The sequence below is a fragment of the Gobio gobio genome, assembly GCF_949357685.1.
Source record: "Gobio gobio genome assembly, chromosome: 18".
NCBI classification, from domain to species: Eukaryota; Metazoa; Chordata; class Actinopteri; order Cypriniformes; family Gobionidae; genus Gobio; species Gobio gobio.
The window spans coordinates 6656023-6681937 of record NC_137111.1 but is presented as its reverse complement, the minus strand read 5'-3'; the positions used below and the strand labels follow the sequence as shown (position 1 = coordinate 6681937).

Here is a 25915-nt window from a genome sequence, read left to right as displayed (position 1 = left end):
TCTGCTGATTTATTCAACACTTACAACATAAATGATCGTCTAATAAACACTTGAGAACACATTCAGCGTAATGCACACACTAAAGTTTGATAATAAACAGCATGTAGTAAAGAGCGCACTTCCTCCAAAACCCACACTAACATATCCTTGCCATTGCATTTCAAAGAATATATGTGTACAGTATGGGATGATTCATGTTAGTGCACTGGAAATGGAGTGGCATTATGGATTAAAGATGTTAGCAGAGCTCAAATTAAGACGTTCTGAGTAGTTTTAGCTCAAGTCTGCACAACATGTTTTCCTATGGATTTAGACCAAGCGCTGAACGTTTAGTCGCAAACCAATCGTTTACACAAACCATCCCCTATAAATATATCCCTTAGAGTTTATAAAGTCTTTTTTTGTCAAGACAAAACACTGTCAGAACTGTTGTGCTGTCGAATACTTACAAAACCGACACAAAGTAGACCGAAGGGGGGGTGGGGGGAATCAAAGAAATATGAATGCTTTCAACTGAAAAGAACAAACAAACAAACTTTGTTATGCTAAAAATAAACTCAATCTCATATTTAATATAAATTAGTCTTTGGTCCCTTTCAACATCCTTTAATCTCCCTCTGTTGTTTATGCCAAGCAGTCGCCATAAACACAACAGAATATGAGAAAATCGAGCTAAGATTATAAATTCTCACTATGATTATGTAACATAGGCCGTGAGCACTGCATACATGTAAGGATATCTGTATATGGGTCCTGATTTTCATAGTTCCCATAGCCTTTTTGTAAATAACTATGAATTACATACCATTTCTTTGTAGCTTGTCAAACTAATTCCTTATAAGAACACTAAGCATCACAACATAAATAAAATGCATATCCTTTCACATAAGAATCAACATATATATAATACATGCAGATGATTGAAGACACAAATTAATATTCAAACAACTGCAGTTCTAGATCAAGGAATAAAATATATTTGGGATAAAGCGTTACAATTCTATGCCTCTAAAAGTGCAAACATATCCAATTTTAATGAATACAGATTGTAAAATTTGTCTAGATAATACCTTCAACGAGCGGCTTTTACACTTTTAAGACAGCATACGGTGCAGCTATGAAAAGTATACTATTGTTCTCACTGTTTTATTCAAGTTGAGTCAGATGTAGTGTTGTTTGGTGAACTCTAAAACTAGTATCTGATGTTTTAAACCATAGATTCCCATTGGATTATGGGTAGTGGAATCTATGGCACACAGTTTCTGGCTGACGGGATGGACGGACATTGGATATTAATCAGAACTAGAAAGAAAATGTGAAAATGAAAAAAGAAAAAAAGAAAATGAGTGGTGCTTGCAGTGGGGAAAACTTGGCATTCGGTTGCTATGCGGTTGCTAGGGTGTTCTGGGTATTTGCTAAGTTATTCTGGGTGGTTGATAGGGCATTGCTAGGGTGTTCTGGGTGGTTGCTATGCCATTGGTAGCCGTCACAGATGCTTACTATTGAGTTTTTATAGAGTTCTTAACATGTTCTTCGAATGATTTTGCACTTAGTATGTAGCTATTCACTGCTAGCATGTGTAGCATGTTGGAAGTCCTGTTTGCTAGCATGAGTCAAAAGAGCCAACCCCCATCTCTATACGATGTTCTGATGCAGAGATATAGGTCTTGCTGAAAGGTTGCTAGGGTACTCTGTTTGGTTGCTATGGAGTGGCTTGGCACCTGCCACTGATGATACTCCAAAAGCTGCATGCCAATATGTATGAACCAATCGCAATGCCTCTATGACATTCGGATTTGAAGATATCCCTCTTTGGTTTTTGGTTGCTAGGGTGCTCGACAATGGTTGCTAGGGCGTGGCTAGACAGTTAGCAGGTTAAAGTAATAGACTGTATGTCTGCACAAATCTAAAGAGCCAAACCCACGTGTCTCTATGATGTTCTGATAACATTTATATCCCTCTCCTCTATTTTTCAATGGTCTGTGGGGTGGTTGCTAGGGTGCTGTAACTGGTTGCTAGGGTGTGTCTATGAAGTTTTTTTGTCATTACTTATCGGCTGTTTGAGAAGTCAAATGAGTGAGAGAGAGAGAGCGAGAGCGAGAGAGATAGAGAGAGCGAGAGCGAGAGAGAGAGAGAGAGAGAGAGAGAGAGAGAGAGAAGGAGGGTTGTTTCTAAGACCGCTATTTTAATTCTATGAACTTTTCCGCCCGCTTTTTCATCCGCTGTGCGAACATCGTAGGTGCGATCGCTTAGAAAAGTCATAGCACACCTCTCCTCAATGAGTCGGACGATTTGACGCGCTAATATATAGTCCAGAAAAAGAATAAAAGGCCCTTTCACACTGAACACATGGCGTGCTCAGTTGGGGACATTATTATTTAGATTAATTTCGATGTTTAGTTGAAAAATTTAAACTAAATTAACCATTTAAACTAAATTACTGATCAAATTATTGATCTAACGCCCACACTGTCACTGTATGATACTTGAAATGTTTCCAGAATGGCTATACAGCTGATTAAAATTATGCTGCATTTTTTTCCTGTTTAACACTGTAAAGCTGCTTTGAAACAATCTACATTGTTAAAAGCGCTATATAAATAAAGTTGACTTGACTTGACTTGACTTGAACACGTAACGAAAAAGCAAATATTTAGTGTGCGAGTAGTTCGTGTCAAAACCATTCACATCAGCCGGGACACGAATTTGTGACGTTTCAGAGCTCCAACATTCCCAAACATTTGCGACGACAGTTGAGAAAACATGGACACTTCATCATCCAATGAAGACGAGCTTTTCATTTTATTTAAAAGACCGAAAAGAAGGTTTTGGGTGCACCCGGTCTTAAAGAACAGAGAGTCTGAAGGGGAGTATGCTAATCTACAGAAGCTAAAACTTTATCATGGCCGGTTCCGCACTTGCTTTCGAATATCCGTGGGACAATTTGGGACAAACACACACTTCAGGAACCGATCGATCCGGAGCAGCTGTTTCCAGTTGAGTCACAATGTAAGTGCTACAGTCATACTGACGGAAACACATTCACTTTCTACAGTCGCGGACAAAAGGTTAAGAAAAAAATCTACGAGTTTTAACTCAAAAGGTTATGTTATGGTTATCTGTAGCCTACAGTGGGCAAACACAGCTGCATCTGTAACTTTCGTGTATTTTTAATGTCAAAGACAAAATGATGTCAAAATGTCAGTTCAACTGACAGTCGGTTATTTAATGTTTAAATGCTTAATTTGTTTCAATTTAACTAAACTCATTAGATTTTAGGAGACTAGATCTACTGTAGAATTAGTCGACTAAAATCTTATATTTAGTCGACTAAAACTAGATAAAACTAAAAACAATTCAGGCGACTAAAATATGATTAAAACTAAATGGCTTTTTAGTCAAAAGACTGACTAAAACTAAATCAGTGCTCGTCTCTTTTCCGCCGTTTTGTTAATGACCTCTTTAGTAAACCAATACATAACCAGTAAAAGCAGCGCTGCTTGCATCTCCTCCTGTTATTGTTGCAGACAGTGTCGCGCAGAAATGATTCCTGTCCATCGCTGACTGGAGGAGCAGTTGCGCGCAGTCCTACATCACCGGACTAATTTGCCTAATCTTCACGGTACTTTAGACCGCAGTGGAAACGCAGACAGTAGCAGGTCTGAGGGAAAAAAAGTTCCTGGTACAAATTGTTCCGGGTAATTTCGGTGGAAACGGGGCTTAAGCTAAAGTCCCAAAAAGTTGCCGTGTTCCTTAACTTCCTTTATTGTTGATTGAATAGCTAGTGACATCAACTGGACATTTCGTCACCTTTGTTTCCTGGTATGTGATTGGTTGAAGCCTTTTCTGTCGGATAAAATAAAAATAAACGTAATTTTTTCACCGCATCACATTTGTGTTCGGTGTGGAAACACTTGTTCACAAACAGCGGATCAAAAAATAAAACCATCAAATTATTTGCGCGTCAAAATCGCGTCCAGTGTGAAAGGACCTTAAAGCTACACTGTGTAACTTTTTTAGTTTATTCTTAGCTAAAAACACTTAGTTCTTTCAAAAATATGTGCTCATTAATGTATATTTACTTCTTTCAAGTAATAAAGTATTCTCGTAAGTTTATAATATACCATTGAAAATACATACGGGTGAGGGGTTCGAATGCGGGTCGCCATGTTGCCCCTCCATCTTGAAAGTACATTAGCCAAAGAGGGACATACCCGTAAATTCAAGCTTTGCCTTTGGCGTTTTAACACTCGATGGCACTGTGTCGAATGTGGACGAGGTCGAACTGGAAGCCATGTTAATCTTGGACTAAATCAGCCACCGTAGGAGTTAAAACGAAATCGGAATTGAGAGGAACAGAAACTAATATTCACTGGATGTTCATATACCTTTTCACTACTAGATGGGGGAAAATATCACACAGTGTAGCTTTAAGTATGCAAGAGACCAGTAGTCAAGCTTTGCCTGTGGCAGCACCACTAATAATGAGGATTGTGAGCATTTTGAGAGCTAGTGTTCGTGGATCAGCTTTCACAACTCCAATGTTTCCAGATTTATAGACAAAACCCAACTGAGATGAAGCCAACACATACTAAACTATAGCCGATACTCCAGCTGATATCAGTGTTATACGCACTACAAAAGGACGTAATGTCTTGTACAGTGTTTTTGCTCAGAATAAAATAGAAATCAGAGTTAGATATTTAAAGGCATTGTATATTATATAACTTATGTTGTGATAATAGTAGCAACATGAAACTGCATTTAGCAAAGCACAAGATCATGCTTTAATCAAAGCATTAACAAAAGTGCATTAAGTCCACATTTCATTGTGCAATGACTTTAACTGTAGAAATGTTCAGGGGAGTTTAAAGTTGACGTTTTAAAGGGCTAGATGAGAGAAAAATCACATAATTATGTATATGGCACATGTACATTTAAAGCCGATAAACATTCAGAGATATAAATAAATAAAAATATAGATTCTGAATATAACAGCATGGATATTGAAGGACATTCGCGAAAGGGATTCGTATTACACAGAGATCACTGTGCACTGCAATAAAAAGAGTTAGCAAAGTTAGACGTCACAGATTATACGAGCATATGCCGAGGCGAAGGGTAAAGCGCACGAGCCGGGTCATCACAGGATGATGTCATAAACACGCCCCACCCGTCCGAGCCACTCGCGCACCGCCTGCCGCACTCTGAGGTCAGTCACATGACAGGTCAGCTGACTGATGCAGGGGAACACCGCTGGCTGGAGGGCGATGAACGTGGGGTCCGGCAGGAGCTGGATCTGGTTCAGGACGGTGAGGACCATGTTGGTCCAGGCCTGGGCAGGAAAATGGACAAATGCAATAAAATCAGTTCTATAGAAATATGCAATTACAGAAAAATAGGCAATTACAATTTCTGTAATTTGACTATAATATTCTTCTATTCATGCCACAATAGATTTAGTTCCTTCCTGATGTGGCGTTCACACCGGACGCGAATGAAGCGAATAAATTGCGCTATTCGCGCGAAGTTGGACGCTTGAAAATTTTGAGTTTACTCGCTTCATTCGCGCGTGACATTCACTTCACAACAGATGCGAATTCGCGTCATGGGAGGGGCTTCTGCCAGCCGGCTCGTCTCGTTGAGAAATGGCTAACATGGGCTGTTTACACGTCTTTTTTGTTCAAATCTACTGTTAATGTGACAAAACGTAGTTTTAAGACTTTTTCAGGTGATAATGTAGTTGTTTAAAGCTCAAATCTGTGGTTTATTTATAAAAAGAGCGCCTATTTGAAAATTTTATCTGGGGTTTTCGGAGTTGTGAGCTCCAGTGGATCAGCGGCGCTCAGCTCTCATTAACCCCGGCGAGAGCAGCCTTTCCTCGGCCAGTCCTTCAGACGTCTGCCGCTGGCTCTGATGTCTCTGTGGCGTCTCAAGCTATAATTCGTCTTGTGTATATGTAACATGCGATTTTTGGTCTCATGGATCTATAATTTGTTCCCTGGCAAATCGTTTAGGCTGAGGGCAAAGTGAAGTTTCATTACTTTTTTATTTTTAGGCTATTTAACTTTACGTTACAGTTGTAGCCGACTAGCAACTGACTTTGAATGTTTGACTGAATTGTTTGCTTTATTTAATGTATAGCTTATTATACCTTTTACTTATACTTTTGTATTATCGATCATACATAAACTTGCATTTAACAAAAAGAGACTGTTGTGTTTCATGTCATTTAATGTTATCACTGTGATAATCATATTGTCTGAAACAGATATTAATATACAGATTTTCTCCTCATTGTTGTCACTACTAGAGCAAGCTCCTGATTGGTTAACGCGGCGCGAATATCCGCCTAAGTTCAGATTTTGCAACTCGGGCGATTCGTGCGAATCACGCGTCAAACGCTCAATTCGCGCCGTGTCACATGTTAAGTCAATGCAAAGACGCCAATAGACATTCTGCGGTTTGATTCGCGCGAATGAGACGGAACGTCTATTCGCGTCTTTGCATTGACTTAACATGTAAATCACTCGCACGTATCACATTCGCGTCCGGTGTGAACACACCATGAGGCTATAAAACTAAACAAAATATGTAACAATATTGTTTTAATATAAAAAATAGTAGATGTGTAACAATAAGTTCATCTCACGATTCGGTTCGATACACGATACTGATCTCACAATATGATACGATACTCTCACAATACTGGCTTAAAATATTATTACTTCTAAGACATGTGATAAACAGTTACCAAAAAGTACTGTTCATTAAAATGCTACATTTGGTGTTATTATCAGGAATGGACTGATATGATCGCCATTGCTCAGGTCAAAGGTGACACCAGAGTAGAAATATTCATTCTGCTTGTCTAAAAATATAGAATTAGGTTATACTTTCTTGAATAACACGTTACATGTAGTTACTGTAGTAATAACTAAAAATTATGCATAATTACATGCAACTAACCTTCAACCAAACCCTAACCCTATAGTAAGTACATGTAGTTATTTAATATTAGTAATATTAAATAACAACATGTACTTTGGTTTGTTTAGTTGGATGTAATTATGCATAATTTACTTATTACTATATTAAGCACATGTAACATATGCAACAAAAACACTGTAAAATAAAGCATTAGCCAGAATTATGTTAGATAGATATGACTACATTTAATTTAAAAAGGTTTTAAATATTGTATTTTGTTTATGTACTTTTAATATTGGAAATAATAATAATGGATTTTGAAATAGCTTTTATTTTGATATTTATATAAAGTTTTAGTAATTTTTCATTTTTATTAGTTCAGGGTTTCTGTGGGCCTTAAAAGTGTCTTAATTCAGAGCAAAATTCTTACATTCATAAAGTCATGGCATTAAATGTTGCATGTATTGCAAAAAATGAATAACTCTTGTCCTGTTTTCCAATACAAATATCTAAACATGTTTAAATCAAGACTTGAGCTGCAAATGTGAAATGAAGTCAAGTTACAAAATGAAGTGAGTTTATGCTTAATACAAGAACAAATATCTGTTTATTAGTTATCAAAACTTTGAATTAAGCAGATTTTCCAGAGCCCCATGGCAGATAGTTGTTCTTTTTTAATCACAAAATCACTTCATTTTGCATTTCACAGAAAACAAGACTTCATATTTTGTCATTTTCCATCTCATCAAGAATATTTTGTACTGGAAAAAGAGAGAAATACTGAGGAAAAAACACTTTTTTGCAGAGAACAGAAGGTACAGTAAAATATATTTTCATATTGTAGTGGTTTTGAGCCGAATGATTCATGTTTTTTTGTAAAATGAATTAAAAAGTTATGATATCTGTTGGACATTGCAAATACAACTCATTGTTTCTCTAGACATTTTCATATAGAGAACATATTGACCTATTGTGTTCCCGTCAATTTATTCCTTACATTTTCTTTACTTGGTCTTAAAAAGGTCTTAAATTTACCTTCATAAATCCCATCTGGGTTTGTTATGAACAAAACCACACACACAATCACTGTATTCATTGTTGTGTGTTTAAATAATCTGTGCACATTATTATTTTGGTAACACTTTAAAATAAGATTCATTAGTTAACATGAACTAATAATGAACTGCACTTCTAAAGCATTTATTTATCTTTGTTAATGTTAAATTCAACATTTACTAATGCATTATTAAAATCTTGTTAACATTAGTTAATGCACTGTGAACTAACATCAACAAACCATGAACAGCTGGATTTTTATAAACTAACGTTAACAAAGATTAACTAACGCTGAACAGAGGTGTTGTTCAAGGTAAATTCATGTTAACTAATACAACCTTATTGTAAAGTGTTCCCATTATTTTAATCACATTAAATTCATGCGAGGGCGGGGCAACCTGTCACTCACATGAGATCAACCAATAGCTGCTAATAGTCAATGTGTTTCTCCCTTTACATTTACATATAGAGAACATATTGACCTATTGTGTTCCCTTCAATTTATTCCTTCCATTTTCTTTACTTGCTCTTAAATTTTTCTTCATAAATCCTGCAGAAACCCTGTATCTGCATATAAAACACCACTGGTCCCATCTGGGTTTGTTATGAACAAAACCACACACACAATCACTGATACAAATTCTTAGTTGTGTGTTTGAATAATCTGTGCACATTGTTATTTTGTTAAATTCATGCGTCTCAGAATCTTGATTCAGAATAACTTCCCACCTTCCTCTTGCAGCATCTCTCCTCTTCTCTGATAACGAGGGCGGGGCAACCTGTCACTCACATGAGATCAGCCAATAGCAAACCTCAACCATCCAATCAATTCCCCACAGACAAAATCAAGCCCCGGCCTACATTTGTTCTTGTTTGAGAAGCCATTTCACTCTGATATACGTCACAATAGAGAAGAAAACTTCCATTTTATGTGGACTTTAAAAGTTTTAAAATGATTTATCTGCTATTTTAGTTTTTGTAGGGGAAATGTGAGTGGTGCTTGCTCATGTGACACTTGGTTTCCTGTCCGGTCTTACCTGTATCTGCGCCTCAGAGTCTCTGATGGAGATGTTGTGTGAACTTGCGGTGGAGCCCGATCGGGTTCTTTTCTCTTGCCGCAGTAGCTCGGGCCCCGCGCTGAAGGAGTGACGCATGGGCCCCTGCTCAACTAGTTGCTGGGGCCTCTGGGGTCCTGGGGAGTCCGGGCCGCGCAGGGTCACCGCCTCGCCCCTCTTCTCTCCCGCTTTGGCATCTTTGGCAAACGTGGTGTGATTGTGCTGCTGCTGCTGCTTGCGTTTCTTGTACTCGATCATAAGCTTGGTGATGGTCTTGTCGGTGGCGATGGTGTACAGCTTGTTTCCCGCACTCTCCCACCATTCCTTCTTACGGGCCCCGTCCCTCCTCTCTCCTCTCAGCTGTGGGAGGGTTGCACTCAACCCGCCGGGACTATGGACCTCTTCCGAGGGCGTCTCGTCAAGGTGCGCACGGAAGCTGTCCTCCGAGGGCGTCCCGTGGCCCGACAGGCCCCCGGTGGAGGGCGTGGAGCTCTCCGAATTAAAAAGCGGCAAGAAAAAGAGTGGGTCGGCCCGGAGGGTGGGCTGCTCTCCAAGATTACTCTCCAGGTCCAGGTGCATCTGAATATAGTTGTTGCACAAGTCCATGCAGAGTTTGTGCAGGCGTTTGACCAGCCACGCCCAGTCCAGGCTGCTGGCGGGCTGCGTGCTCAGAGAAGGGATGCGAGCGTGCCACTGGCGCTTCTCACGAGCACGCGGAGGACTCACCTGGGCCATCTCCTCGAAGATATCTTCATCCTCGGAGGAGCACTGCTGTGAAGAGTCAGAGCCGCCATCCTCTTCCTCGCTCAGGATCTTCTTCACCAGCTCCACGGTCATGCTCTCCTGGTTTGTCAGCATTGCGCACAGCAAAGCCTGAACAGGAAAGGATATTGAGATGACACAAAGGTATTCACCAGTCAAATCGTTTTCGGGTTCTTACGCTTAAACCCAAATGAACACAATATGGTGTGAAATGTTGAGGCATGTGGCAAATGTTGAGCTTCCACACTGACAGCGTTTCTGCTGTGAAAGTAAAGTTACTACTGTACAAAATATCAGAAATTCAAAATTCATTAGTATCAGAAACTAACATTGTTTTGCTCATATATACATGTTCTATTGTTAATATATACACATATATTACTACTGTATGTGTATAGTAATATACACTCACCTAAAGGATTATTAGGAACACATACTAATACTGTGTTTGACAATACCTTTCGCCTTCAGAACTGCCTTAATTCTACGTGGCATTGATTCAACAAGGTGCTGAAATCATTCTTTAGAAATGTTGGCCCATATTGATAGGAGAGCATCTTGCAGTTGATGGAGATTTGTGGGATGCACATCCAGGGCACGAAGCTCCCGTTCCACCACATCCCAAAGATGCTCTATTGGGTTGAGATCTGGTGACTGTGGGGACCATTTTAGTCCAGTGAACTCATTGTCATGTTCAAGAAACCAATTTGAAATGATTGGAGCTTTGTGACGGAGCATTATCCTGCTGGAAGTAGCCATCAGAGGATGGGGACATGGTGGTCATAAAGGGATGGACATGGTCAGAAACAATGCTCAGGTAGGCTGTGGCATTTAAACGATGCCCAATTGGCACTAAGGGGCCTAAAGTGTGTCAAGAAAATATCCCCCACACCATTACACCACCACCACCAGCCTGCACAGTGGTAACAAGGCGTGATGGATCAATGTTCTCATTCTGTTTATGCCAAATTCTGACTCTACCATCTGAATGTCTCAACAGAAATCGAGACTCATCAGACCAGGCAACATTTTTCCAGTCTTCAACTGTCCAATTTTGGTGAACTTGTGCAAATTGTAGCCTCTTTTTCCTATTTGTAGTGGAGATGAGTGGTACCCGGTGGGGTCTTCTGCTGTTGTAGCCCATCCGCCTCAAGGTTGTGTGTGTTGTGGCTTCACAAATGCTTTGCTGCATACCTCGGTTGTAACGAGTGGTTATTTCAGTCAAAGTTGCTCTTCTATCAGCTTGAATCAGTCGGCCCATTCTCCTCTGACCTCTAGCATCAACAAGGCATTTTCGCCCACAGGACTGCTGCATACTGGATGTTTTTCCCTTTTCACACCATTCTTTGTAAACCCTAGAAATGGTTGTGCGTGAAAATCCCAGTAACTGAGCGGATTGTGAAATACTCAGACCGGCCCGTCTGGCACCAACAACCATGCCACGCTCAAAATTGCTTAAATCACCTTTCTTTCCCATTCTGACATTCAGTTTGGAGTTCAGGAGATTGTCTTGATCAGGACCACACCCCTAAATGCATTGAAGCAACTGCCATGTGATTGGTTGATTAGATAATTGCATTAATGAGAAATTGAACAGGTGTTCCTAATAATCCTTTAGGTGAGTGTATACACTGCCCAGCCGAAGAAAAAAGTCACTCTTTGCAAATTAGTCTATGATTGGATCATTATTGCAGTGATTTTTGTATTTCTAGCATGTTTTATGTTTGGCAACAGTTCTTCTAACCCTAACTGATGGAGTGTGTAGCTTTTCATTTCTTAAACAACCATGTAGGAAGACACATTATGGCCATATTCCAGGATGACAATGTCAAGATTCATCAGCTCAAACTGGAAGAATGGTTGGGAGGGAACATGAAGGATCGTTTTCACACATGAACCTAAATTAATTGAAAGTCTTTGGGGTGCTTGAGGAGACTTTAAAGAGTTCTGGACTCTTGCATTGGAAATACAAGATCTGGACCAAAAATGTATGCACCTCTTGATGGAAATAAATGTTTAGGGCCCTATTTTACTGATCTGAGCGCATGGGCTAAAGCCCCAGGCGCAGGTGCACTTAGGGCTAGTTTAACGACGGAAAAAAACGTTGGTGCGTCAGGTGCATAGTCCTAAAGGGTTGTCCCTTGTCTCTTAATGAGTCATGGATGTGTTTTTTGGGCGTAACGTGCAATAAACCAATCAGAGTCTCATCTCCCTTTCCCTTTAAAAGCCAGTTGCGCTCACGCCATGGCGGATTCGCTATTTACATGTGAGCGGAAAGACTGAACGCTTCTCCAGAGAGGAATCCTTTTATTTTTCCTATTTAAAAATGTGTGTGTGCTGCTGTGCGTCCCAGTGTGTGTAATAAGCAGAGTGTATGTACGTTGTGCACCACCTATAGGCTCATATTACTAACACACCCTTTAAATAACACAAAAGATACTGCACTATTGACTTTAGAGCAGGTGTGTGTGGGTCAATGGTCAGTGGTTTTCAGTTCCTCACAATAGCAACACTCCAACAATGCTCCTGATCACACCTGGTGTTCAGACCAGATGCCTGATATTTGATATTTGTGCATTTGATATTTAAACAGCATGGCACAGGATGTGAAAATGATAACTGCGTCAGGCTTTAAATAGCAAAAAACATTTGCATATGATAGGGCTCTTAATGTTATTTCCATCAAGAGGTGCACACATTTTTGGTGCTGATGCAGTTTGAGCTGATGAATCTTCACATTGTCATCCGGGAATATGGCCATGACATGTCTTCCTACATGGTTGTTTAAGAAATGAAAAGCTACACATCAATTAGGTTTAGAAGAACTGTTGTCAAACATATAACATGCTAAAAACATAATCACTGCAATAATGATCCAATCATAAGCATTTGCCTATTAAAATCCAAACAGCGACTTTTTTCTTTGGTCGGGCAGTGTGTATATACACATACATATTACATACAATACTACCGGTCAAGTTTGAAATGGATTTTTTATGTTTTTAAAGAAGTCTCTTATGCTCACTAAGGCTGCATTTATTTGATCAAAAATACAGTAAAACCAGTAATATTTTGAAATATTATTATAACTGTTTTCTATGTGAATATATAGTAAAGTGTAATTTAAAGCTGAATTTTCAGCATCATTACTCCAGTCTTCAGTGTCACATGATCCTCCAGAAAGACTTATAATATGATGATTTGCTGCTCAAGAAACATTTGTATTATTATCAGGTGTTAAAAACAGTTTTTGCTGCTTAATATGTTTGTGGAAACCATGATACATTTATATAATAAACAGTTTAAAAGAACTGGTTTTAACATTACCAATGTATTTTCAAGAACCTATTAATTATTGATCATCAATACACACACATACATATATATATACAGGGATTGAACAAAATAATGTGAACACCCATTATTATAGGATTAATATAATTTGTTGTAGGCTACAGTGAAGATACACACATTGGGATTATCTGAGTGAAATGGCCGACTTGTCAGAAGTCCAAAAAGAGAAGCCCCGCCCACAGCAGGTGACGACCTGCCATCTGCCATTTTCATATCCACGCTGTAGCAGCTGGAGTTTTACAATATCTGTGCCAAAGAGGCATTACAAGTGTTGTGTTTTGGGGATGTACCAATGCACAGAGTCTCCATAGAATCTGAGTCACTGGGGACATCATGGTTAAATTTAATTTTTGAAGAAAATCGCTAAAATCTTATACGTTGTGATTCTGAAAGACGGGTCAATACTGACGCTTTGTGAGCAAACTTCAGATCCAGACAAAGTAAGTATAACACGTCATATGTTGTGTGTCCTTCCAAATTGCCTTTCTGAAAGAGATTGTTGGCACTGATTGTTGTTAAAGCCACCATTGTCTCTGCCTGTTTTCCCTGATGCTGCCCTCACATGCTATCAGAATTATCATAGTTAAAAATTGCACATGAACGCCCTCTGAAGTCGCCCACTTGAATGCGACAAGCTCGTAATCATGCCTTCAGAAGTGGGGTTTATGACATTTCTGATGAAGCTGCAGGGCAGCACGTGAAGGCACCAGGAGAGCAGAGCTATATCGTTATTTTTTTCCCGCCATGCTCACCATCTGCATAATTCATAAACGCGTATTAATTATGTACAGTACAGTCAGATGAACATATAAGTTTGAACACCGCTAATTACAGTTTCTGACATTTTCTGTTCGTGAGATTGTCCTGTTTTGTTGTTGCCGATTCGCTGGAACATGAGCTCTTAAAGCTCCGCCCTATTCTTGAAAGGGGCCGGGAGCAGCAGCTCATTTGCATTTAAAGGGACACACACAAAAACGGCGTGTTTTGGCTCACCCCCAAAAGGTGGCAATTTTAGCATGCTATAAAAAATGATATGTGGGTTATTTTGAGCTAAAACTTCACATACACACTCTGAGGACATCAGACTTATTTTACATCTTATAAAAAGGGGCATAATAGGTCCCCTTTAAAGGCAAGTTTTGGTAAAACACCTTAATACAGTCCAGAAAAACGTGATTATGTGATCGCATGATTTAATACATAATCAGCCAAAGTCCGCATATTTATGCGGGGGCCGCATTTTTTCAAATTGCCTATTTCCGCATGCAAAATATGCGGGGCTAGCATGATTTCATAATCCCCGCATTTCCGCTGCAAAAAAGTCACATATATTAGCAGAAAGTTGAAAAATGTTTGTTTACTTCACACACGAGCCGCCATTTCCCCCTATTGCCATGGGAATGTTTTGAAGTGATGCGAACGTCATCGAAAAGCTGCAAACCCCGTGGTGAAACCATAGATATCGGTGAAACCATGATGAAGCATGCAAATTCACATTTGCCAACAAAAATAACAGCAAAAGACCGCGCAAAGCAGTTTCCCGGTGTGTTGACCGATTTAAAAAAACAGCATCATGAAGCTTCGAAGCGTTATGAATCAGTGAGTCGATTCAGCGGTTTGAAGCGTTATGAATCAGTGAGTCGATTCAGCGGTTTGGAGCATTATGAATTAGTGAGTCGATTCAGCGGTTTGGAGCATTATGAATTAGTGAGTCGATTCAGCGGTTTGAAGCGTTATGAATCAGTGAGTCGATTCAGCGGTTTGGAGCATTATGAATCAGTGAGTCGATTCAGCGGTTTGGAGCATTATGAATCAGTGAGTCGATTCAGCGGTTTGGATCGCCAAAGTCACATATTTCAGCAGTTTGACGCGCGATCCGAATCATGAATCTACTCACTGATTCATGACGCTTCGAAGCTTCATGATGCTGTTTTTTTAAATCGCCATTTTTGGGTGAACTAACCCTTTAAGAGATTGCACTTTGTGCATTGGAAGCACTCAAATGTCTGTTTTGTAAAGCTACCTCTTGACTCAATTTTTTACTTCAATTTTTGTAACTCAATTTGACTCAATGTTTTGTAAATTTGAGCCATGTGTTTATTAAGGTCTTCAATAAAACAAGATGAGAACTTAAGTATTCCCAGCACTTTCTGTGATGTGCTTTTATTCTCTTTTTCATCATTTTGTCGCATAAAATTGCATAAATATCCCGCATTTCCATCGCATTTTTTAAGAAAATGTGCCGCATAATCAAGGATTTTTGCCCCAAACAATCACCAAAAAAAGCCGCATTTTTCTGGAAGGACTGATTAAAAGAGAAATATTGCCTACTTCCCAGGTGTTCACATTACGTTGTCCAACCTCTGTATATACTGAGGTAAGAATGTAAATGTACCTGAAAGTAGATATTGAAGCTCATGGCAGATTGGCGGTATAAGTTAGCGGCTCCACACACTCCTGACACTTTCATGAGCAGATACTTGAGGCCTGGACGGGTGTCGAATTCCCGCGCTGTGCGGTACGAGTCCAGCAGCAGGTCAAAGATGATGGCCAGGTTCTGCATTGAGATGTAGCGGAGAAAGCCTGCGGCTTTGGGATCTGACACTGCCGTGATTCTGCCCTGGCCCTCAGAGCTCCCAGAATCTTTGACAAACTCTTCCAAGAGGATGTCATACAGGTTCTGCAGGAGCACCTGATGGGACAGCAAACTCACCACCAGAGTCCTGAAGGGAATCCTGCACAGAGCGATTCATTCAGATTCTTTAGGATCAGGAGTAGTAGTACACTCTAAAAAAAAAAAGGTTCTATATTGCACCAAAAATGGTTCTTGGCTCGTAATCATAGGGGAACCTTTTTTAGTGCTATATAGCACCAATTTTGGTGCTTCAGTGGTTCTTCAGCGGTTCTTCAGTGGTTCTTCAGCGGTTCTTCAGAGGTTCTTCAGCGGTTCTTCAGAGGTTCTTCACCGGTTCTTTGACTAAGGTGCTATATAGCACCTCTGAAGAACCGCTGAAGAACCACTGAAGCACCAAAATTGGTGCTATATAGCACTAAAAAAGGTTCCCCTATGATTACGAGCCTTTTTTTTTTAGAGTGTATATATGTAAGGCAAATGTCCAACAAATCTTAACAAATGCAGTGTACAACCCTGTTCTGTAGGTGATAAATAGATAACTTAAAAAGTATGAAACATTACATTCAAATGGAAGAACAGTAAGGCATGGCGGATTTTGTTTGCAGTGGCCTTACCCAATTTTTCTGTCAAGCATGTGAAAGAGAATAAGAAAACATACAAGCACAGGTTACTGTAGGATTAAAACAACATTTCAGTTTTAATCTGTCATTTAACTTAACATTTTATATCGTAGGTTATAAAAATTGGTTCTTTTATTTCAGGTCTATGTACAAATGGCATTTTACGAATCAGTCACTGAAACCAATATTGTTTAACCACTAAACCGAATATTCGGGGCGACGCATCTCCTCACTTTCTTCCAGTCCTGGATCCCGTGATGATATACACTCACCTAAAGGATTATTAGGAACACCTGTTCAATTTCTCATTAATGCAATTATCTAATCAACCAATCACATGGCAGTTGCTTCAATGCATTTAGGGGTGTGGTCCTGGTCAAGACAATCTCCTGAACTCCAAACTGAATGTCAGAATGGGAAAGAAAGGGGATTTAAGCAATTTTGAGCGTGGCATGGTTGTTGGTGCCAGACGGGCCGGTCTGAGTATTTCACAATCTGCTCAGTAACTGGGATTTTCACGCACAACCATTTCTAGGGTTTACAAAGAATGATGTGAAAAGGGAAAAACATCCAGTATGCGGCAGTCCTGTGGGCGAAAATGCCTTGTTGATGCTAGAGGTCAGAGGAGAATGGGCCGACTGATTCAAGCTGATAGAAGAGCAATTTTGACTGAAATAACCACTCGTTACAACCGAGGTCTGCAGCAAAGCATTTGTGAAGCCACAACACACACAACCTTGAGGCGGATGGGCTACAACAGCAGAAGACCCCACCGGGTACCACTCATCTCCACTACAAATAGGAAAAAGAGGCTACAATTTGCACCAGCTCACCAAAATTGGACAGTTGCAGACTGAAAAAATGTTGCCTGGTCTGATGAGTCTCGATTTCTGTTGAGACATTCAGATGGTAGAGTCAGAATTTGGCGTAAACAGAATGAGAACATGGATCCATCATGCCTTGTTACCACTGTGCAGGCTGGTGGTGGTGGTGTAATGGTGTGGGGGATGTTTTCTTGGCACACTTTAGGCCCCTTAGAGCCAATTGGGCATCGGTTAAATGCCACGGCCTACCTGAGCATTGTTTCTGACCATGTCCATCCCTTTATGACCACCATGTCCCCATCCTCTGATGGATACTTCCAGCAGGATAATGCACCATGTCACAAAGCTCCAATCATTTCAAATTGGTTTTTGAACATGACAATGAGTTCACTGGACTAAAATGGCCCCCACAGTCACCAGATCTCAACCCAATAGAGCATCTTTGGGATGTGGTGGAACGGGAGCTTCGTGCCCTGGATGTGCATCCCACAAATCTCCATCAACTGCAAGATGCTCTCCTATCAATATGGGCCGACATTTCTAAAGAATGCTTTCAGCACCTTGTTGAATCAATGCCACGTAGAATTAAGGCAGTTCTGAAGGTGAAAGGGGGTCAAACACAGTATTAGTATGGTGTTCCTAATAATCCTTTAGGTGAGTGTATATAGTGTTATTAAAAGTCTGAGTTTAAATGTCCATCCTCTCACCTCTTCTGAGCTTGACCATTGGATTGCTGATCAGCAGGAAGCTCAATAATCAGCACACAGGACTGAGCGTGCTCAAACCCTTCCTTGTTGTTCGGAGTTTTAGGAGAGCACTGCGTATCCAGCATGAAGACCTGGAAGAAGAAAAATTAATCCAACCATTATAAACAATGAATTATACACACAAAGAGCCAAGAAGCCGTTCATTAAAGAGGCCGTTTTGTGCTCTTTTACAGTCTTGATGTTGTTTCTGGCTCTACTAGAGCAGGTTTTCCTGCTTGAATGTTGATTATTTCCTCATATTCTCCATTGTTGTGGCTCCTCTCTTCCCAGTCTCCCAGTAACGCTCTGTTTAGTTCCTGTCTCTATGTTTTGCTGTGTACTGCTTTTAAGCATTTCCTAATGTATAAAGTGCAATATAAACAAACTTGACTTGTCTACAAGCGGATTTTAACTATCCATTTTATACCCGCAGCTTATTTTCTGACAGCATCAGTATGTTCTAGCGGTATGAGTTGATCACTCTACAGCAGGGGCGTAGCCAGAACGTTTTTTTTTTTACTTGTGTTTCCCCTATTAAAATCCAATCATGCAGCAGCTCTTCTGCCACTCAGTCCCGGCTAAGGGGGCGTGTTCCGGCGGGAAAGTGACGGCGATGCATACCCTCTATTGTAAGCTAACATTTGTTTCTGCTAAGGAAACATTCATATTATCTTAACTATAACAAACTTTCCCAAAAAGGCAGGGAAAACTTAGGTAAATAACATTGGTGTTCCTAACCTGATCATCACCGTATCCTCTTGCGTTGCTCACTCGTGCTGAACTTGAAACATTACCGCTCGCTTCTACCCTGGAGGTCTGTGCACAAACCACAGTGCCAAACCGCTTCACCAGAAACCCTGCCCTGCAGCTTATTTCATTGATTAATATTACAGTGACGGAAAGGTTTAGGGATCAGTGTTTGGTCAGTACTGTGATTTACATGACCTATAAAATCATAAATCATCGAGCTGTTCAGAATAGCGGCGAAGTAAAAGTCACCTCTTTGTCATTGTCAAAAGTGCTTTTCAGCTTGCACATCAGGGGTGGCCAGAGGGGTGGCCAAGCTTCAAACAGGGGTGGCACTGGCTTAGCTACGCCCCTGCTCTACAGGTGTAAATGAGGTGCGGTGTGCAGGTGTACCTGTTGAGCCATGGCCCGGATCCTCATGTACTCGGCCTCTGCTGAAGGGGAGTGTGACGGGGCCGCTACTTTCACTTCACACGCATCTCCAGTGAAACTGTCCGAACCGCTCCGGAAACAAGCCAGCAGATTCTACCAGAGAGGAGAGAAGGGGTTTGGGCTCTTCATGATTTAATTGTATGTGATAAAGCAATGAAACATGCCAAATTGTGCAGGCATAGTTTTGGCCAGGTTGTCATACAAAGAAATTATGAACGAGAAAATCAATGAAATATTAATAACTGATTATATTTTAGTCAATTTAGTTTATCCTTTTTTGCAGAGTATAATAAAACCTGTAGATGTAGTTAGCCTTTTTTGCCAAATAATTATGTGAGATAAATACCTTAACCAGGTTTAGTCTAACATAAAAAATATTTTCCTCATATTTGATGGCTTGATTGAACTTGTAGGATCATTAAAACAAATATAAAAACAAATCAAAGCTTGCGCTGGTTTGTATGCACGTGATGCATTAATCCTCTCCCCATTAAAGCCGTTGTACAGAACTGAACAGAACAAGCTCTTTAAGTGCTCGCATGAATAAAGCTCTTGCATCTGTCAGTTCTCTGTGCTTGACCTATATCTACATTTCTTAGAAGAGCATCAGATATGTGTGTGTAAGTGAAAGTCTTAGTGAAACCATAACAGGAAAACCTTTCATTCTGTACACCAGATTCACCACAGAATATGGCACTCTAGGGTTAGATGATATAGTTTAAAGGGGTCATAACACAGTTTCTGCCAGTCTCATGTTAATCTAGAGTACCTATAGAGTAGTATTGCATCCTTCATATCTCCGAAGAGTCTTTAGATGTATCAGATTCATAAAAGATACACTGTACCGATTCTTTCCGAAAACAGCCAAGCTCGTGGAGGCATGCAGTGGGCGGAGCTAAAGAGTCACGAGCACACACACACACACACACACACAGTACCAAGTATGCGACCGCACAGGGCCTTGCGCAAAGTTAAGGGACAGCTGACTTGATGTAAAAGCCAATAGTTAAAGTTCAGGTTTTTGTCCTTCGAAATGCTATAATAGACACAGCTAAAAATGTGTATGGTGATGCTGTATTATTCTGCTTGTTAAAAATGTATTATGCAGTAACTTAATAAAATTTCTCTGTGCGCGAGACTGTGTGTGTGACAGTGATTCACGTGCATACATGTCAGTCAGTGCGGCATCGCACGTCAAGTTCGTATAGAGAGATTTATTCAGTCCATTCAAATTCTGATTTTGGCCGCCTCTGAAATGGGTCAAACCATAGATAAGAAGCTCAAGTAAATATATGCTAGAAATCCGCGCTCATTCAAGGATGTGCAGTTATTGCATGGACAGATAAAGCATGGACGTTGTTCTGTCAATACTGTCTGTTTGTTTTACTGACTGAGGTATCTCTTCAGATGATTCAGTGAGAGAGAAGTCCAAACGAATTTCAGTCGATTCAGGCCGTTTTGCAAGCACGTTTGACCCATTCATAATTTAAGCATCAAAATGTGCGCACTGCACAGTTCAGTTACACAGTTTAACTTCTTGAACCTAATGCTGTTAAACTGAATATAATTCACACACACACACACACACACACACACACACACACACACACACACACACACACACAAATCATGGCATTATCCCTGGATAACTTTCTACTCACTATACGTTCGTTGTTCACATTATATGCACTTACGTGCCGATTGCCAACAAAACACACACATTTGATGCAGTTTCACTCACCGCCTGCGGTTTCCACTCATGATCGAGAACAAACACACACACTTGCTAAACTCATATGACAAACTGACAAAAAAAATGACACAAAAAACAAACTGCATCCACTGTTTAATGCTGGGTTATTTGGGAAGCTGAACAAGGGGATCTTTCCCTCTCAACCAGAAACACACTTCTTTAGTGACATTGCTAATTTAGTGGTCTAAAAACAATGACAGCACTGCTGACGGCTTCTGTTACACCGAACGATCATCACGCTCATCTGGGAGAAGTGCCCATATAAGGAATTCCGCCCTTTATGACATCATACAGGGCCTTACTCGAAAAAAAACATTCCGAAACGTATTCAAATCCTGAAGGAGTGTATTTGGCAGAGAAATACTTTGTCATACGTCCAACTGTTTTTTGAAACTTTATCCATGTTTAGCATGAGAATCAATTCTTTAACAGTGTAAATAAGGCCCTGTCCACACAATTTTCAAAACCGCAGCTTTTTCTACACGGTTTGGCTGTTCGTCCACACGCAAACGCAGTATCCGGTTACTGAAACCGGACTTTTTTTGAAAACTCCGGCCAGGGTGAAGATTTTTAGAAACTCCGATTACAGTGTTGTCGTGTAGACGGTGAAACCGGAAATTTCGGCTTGTGAAGTCGAAGTGTGCGCCGTTCTCTCCATTGTTTGATGTCAAATTGTGCGCCGTTATCGCTTTTGTTTACATGAGTGGAGTCTATGCAATGGTGGACGTAGCTTTTAATAACTCTGCTAACAGCGCTTATTACATATATACAGATACATGCTCAGTTATCTCGTTGTATTGCAGAACAGAGGCGCCAGAATACAATAATACAACATAGTAAGGCAAGTGTGTGAAGCCTCAGTCCACTTGGGCCCTGCCCCTGTGTATTTACAGTTACCTGTCACTGAGTCCAGTAAAGGAACTTGTAGAAGGGTTTCACTGAGCCCATGGCATCCCTCAGTGCATCCCGTGGATGGGACCCATGAGGAAATCAGGCAGCCAATCATAGCGTGGTTTTGCATTTTCATGTGGACAGAGATTTTTTTAAAACCGAGGAAAAACTCTGGTTATAAAAATACCTGTGTACATGTGGACTAGGCCTAAGTCAGAATGCATTAAATAGCATTAGACCCCCCCCCCCTCCCCTCAAAAAATACCTCAATATTTTGCAGCCTTTTGACAATATTCAATGTAAATGTATTAGTTTTGATATGGCTTAAAAGGCGATTTTTTTTGTATCCATCAGCAGCTGAACTAGCCTGGTCCAACCAGACTCTCTTACATTTCATTTGTACAGAAAGTCTGGCCACTCTGCATTGACAAGCGTTCACTTCCATGAAGGCGGGGGCTCTGTTGAAGTTTAAAACTATTGGATCTGCCATAACCAATCGCTAACATTTGGTCGTGATGCGTGTCATCTCAAACTAGCGCACGACATCAACGTCATCGTTCTCAGCCACTCCCTCTGTTCGCTGATTGGACCGGTTAAAATTTGACCGGAGAAAACCAGAGAATATACCGCAATCCCAGACGGAGTCCTGAAGGAAAATGAAACTTGAGCGGAAGTACGTAGGAGGGCGGAGCCCGGCTACAGCTGAACCATCATTTCAACCACAAAGCCATTCCAGCCAAGTAGATTCCCAATGTTTACAGCACGAATGAACTGACTCGTAGAAATTAATCAATCCCCCGCTGTCGATGAGCATTTTCATTGCTTAAAGATCTATAATTTTTCTGCCATTTGCAGCACCAAATGAAGTGCAATAAATAAATAACAATTCCCAAACAGTCTCCTCGTCTGTCATTGTTCAGACAAACAGAGTGTCCCGGTCCAAATGCCATTGGTTGAGGCAGTGTTTTGGAAGCAAAACAACTGGCACAGCCTTTAGGAAACTTGACTGACAAAACAAGAAGTACATCGAAATGACTGCAATCAAACGTCTCATCACAAAGCATTAAAGGGTTAGTTCACCCAAAAATGAAAATTCTGTCATTAATTACTCACCCTCATGTCGTTCGAGACCCGTCAGACCTCCGTTTATCTTCAGACACAAATGAAGATATTTTAGTGTAAAGCTGATGCTGAGAAAGGCTTCAGATTGGCCTCCATTGGCATTCAGTACATTTACACTCACAAGACCCATAAAAAGGCACTAAAAACGTTGTTACAAAGTCCATCTCACTACAGTGACTCTACAATAATTTTACGATGCGATGACAATAGTTTTTGTGCGCAAAAAAAAAAAAAAACACCTTTATCCAACTTGTTCTTGTCTTCCGTGTGTGTTCCTCCACGACGGATGCGCGAGAATATGACGCAGATCCGGCGTTCGGACACATGACCCAGAAGCGATTTGTTTACAATCAGAGGAAGACGCGCGTGTCTAAGCTGTTGAATTCTACATTGATCGTGCTTTAGGTCTCGGCGTAGTTCTCAAAATGGGGTTAGAGTGTGCATTTCATGGATTCCCGAACGCTGGCGCTACGTCATATTCTCGCGCATGCGTCGTGGAGGCACACACGGAAGACAAGAAGAGGTTGAATAAAGGTGTTATTTTGATTTTTTTTTGCACACAAAAACTATTGTCGTCGCTTCGTAAAATTATTGTAGAGTCACTGTGGTGAGATGGACTTTGTAACGACGTTTTAAGTGCCTTTTATGGGTCTTGGGAGTGTAAATGTACTGAATGCCAATGGAGGCCTATCTGAAGCCTTTCTCAGCATCAGCTTTCAACTAAAATATCTTCATTTGTGTTCCGAAGATGAACGGAGGTCTGACGGGTGTCGAACGACATGAGGGTGAGTAATTAATGACAGAATTGTCATTTTTGGGTGAACTAGCCCTTTAAGTTTACACACGAGTATTGACATTCCTGACAGTAGCACCATTTTACGTCTTTCCAGAAAATAGCACAGCACTAATCCTCAAAGAAGATTACACCCTGAATATTAGTTGAGACAGTAAAGACCACATGTGGCTGAAAACTTCCCAAGTGTGATGTTTCAATCTATGGTCGTAAACAAGGTTTTTAAAAACACTGTGACAATGAATTGTCTCACGTTCAAACCGACATAGCTGGAATGTGATTTTCTAAAAACTTGCAATACTTTTCATTGCTCTTTTTTTTATGCCTGACAAGCATTTCATTTTCATCAGCTTAGAAACAGCTTGTGCTAACCTCGGGGTGCTCACACAGTCTAGACGCCCATGAGGCAGATGTAGAGAGCTCAAGCAACTTATAGCCTTCGAAATCTGGGCCGTTCTAAATTCATGAACACTCATGAAGATCAGAACTGGTCAGTGGTCAGCGGTTAGTTCTGCTAGGCATGTGCAGTATATCAGTGAACCCTGTCCTTTTGTTAGGCACAGGGCAACGTTTTAGGGACGCAATGAAAAATCTATTAGTCTTTCTTAATAAAGGGATACAATGAGTGTGCTTACATTCTCCCTCGTAATGGGATTATAATGGGATTTTGGCAATAATGCAATTAAACTTGACCTCTTGTAAACACAATACTTTGATCAAACTAATGTGATGAAGCTCATAATCACAGTAAAACCATAAATCGTATTAAAATATGTGGTGTATGCCAATTTTACTCACAATAAACAGGCATGTAATCATCTTAATCGCATTAGGTTACACTTTATTTTAAGATGTCATTGTGTAATTATACATTTAAGAACTGAGTATTATTAAGTAACTACATGCACTTACTATAGGGTTAGGATTTGGTTTAGGGTTAGTTGTATTATTTATTGTTATTACTATAGTAACTACATGTAACGTATGTAACAATGGCAATAAAAATAAAGTGTTACCTCGCATTATTCCCAGTCTTTTTTATCAGATTGCAGAGGCTTAGTTTCATTTTACTGCACAGTTTTATTTTCTGGAGGTGTACAGAAATTATTTTTTTTCTATGCCATTGAAGAGGTTTATTTTTATATCAATGTTGTACAGTTTAATATTTTGCATCTTGATAATAAATATTTCTAATCACTGTTTTTTTTGTGTTTGTTTTTCTTTTTCTGAAGAGAACTGAGCCTTTAAATCTCCTTTGTTTTTAATGTTTTTAGTTTTTCATTGCTTTGACTGGGAACCAAAATACCAATAATAACCATAATAATCTATTAGCATAAATGTGCATAAACGCACAACAGGACCACGTTTTGACTTTGAACGTCATTTGTAAAAGATTTACAAGGCATAAATATTCCTCACTTTAGATGAGCTCACAAAAATAATTCACTACTAAATGTTTCATAACTACCTGAATTAATTGTGAATTACAGGAATACATGTTTATAAAGCATTTATTAACACACTGAGCAACTATTACTATATGTCTAAATAATAAGATGTATAAATGTATATTTAAATATTTTATTAATCCTTTACTTACACTTTCTAAATGATCTTATGAACCACTGACAACTCCTAAATAACTGATCTGTAAATAATGTAATACTTAATTTAGAAATGATAAACTGATCATTAATAAAGTATGAAAATACAATTATTAAACACATTATAGATATGCTTATAAATCAAGAATAAAGCATTTACAGCTGTATTTATAAACTGCTTATTAATGTCTATTAATGCTTTATAAATGATGAATGAACTGTTTACTAATGCTTAACTAATGATTCATAGAGTGCAGTTGTTATAATGTGTAATACACCTTTTGGGTATAATAATCAATTTAATAATTAATTGCACTCTAAAAAATGCTGGGTTAAAAACAACCCAAGTTGGGTTGAAAATGGGTGAATGGGTTGTTTTAACTTAGTGAATGGGTCGTTTTAACCCAGAAGTTGGGTTAAATGTTTGCTTAAAACAACCCAATTGCAGGGTTAAAACAACCCAATTGCTGGATTAGTCCATTTTCAACCCAACTTCGGTTGTTTTTAACCCAGCATTTTTTAGAGTGTAGGCTGTATCTTGATTCCTGTTTTTCCATCCCCAAAATTAAGATCTCTTTAAATGATAAATTA

General features: G+C 39.7%; 1 protein-coding gene across 2 annotated transcripts in view; it reads right to left on the bottom strand.

Annotated features, from left to right (window-relative positions):
- Positions 1-25915, bottom strand: part of arfgef3 (ARFGEF family member 3) — a 103249-nt gene continuing 77334 nt past the window's right edge. Inside the window, exons 31-35 of one of the 2 annotated variants that reach the window (XM_079842886.1) lie at positions 19123-19254; positions 17944-18074; positions 15553-15892; positions 9024-9914; positions 1-5335 (exon numbers count right to left, since the gene is read on the bottom strand). In XM_079842886.1, coding sequence (XP_079699012.1) covers positions 5144-5335; positions 9024-9914; positions 15553-15892; positions 17944-18074; positions 19123-19254 — 1686 coding nt within the window. In that variant the 3' untranslated portion in view covers positions 1-5143. Of the gene's footprint in view, positions 5336-8715; positions 9915-15552; positions 15893-17943; positions 18075-19122; positions 19255-25915 lie in introns of both variants that reach the window. The other variant, XR_013818442.1, reaches the window with a different exon arrangement.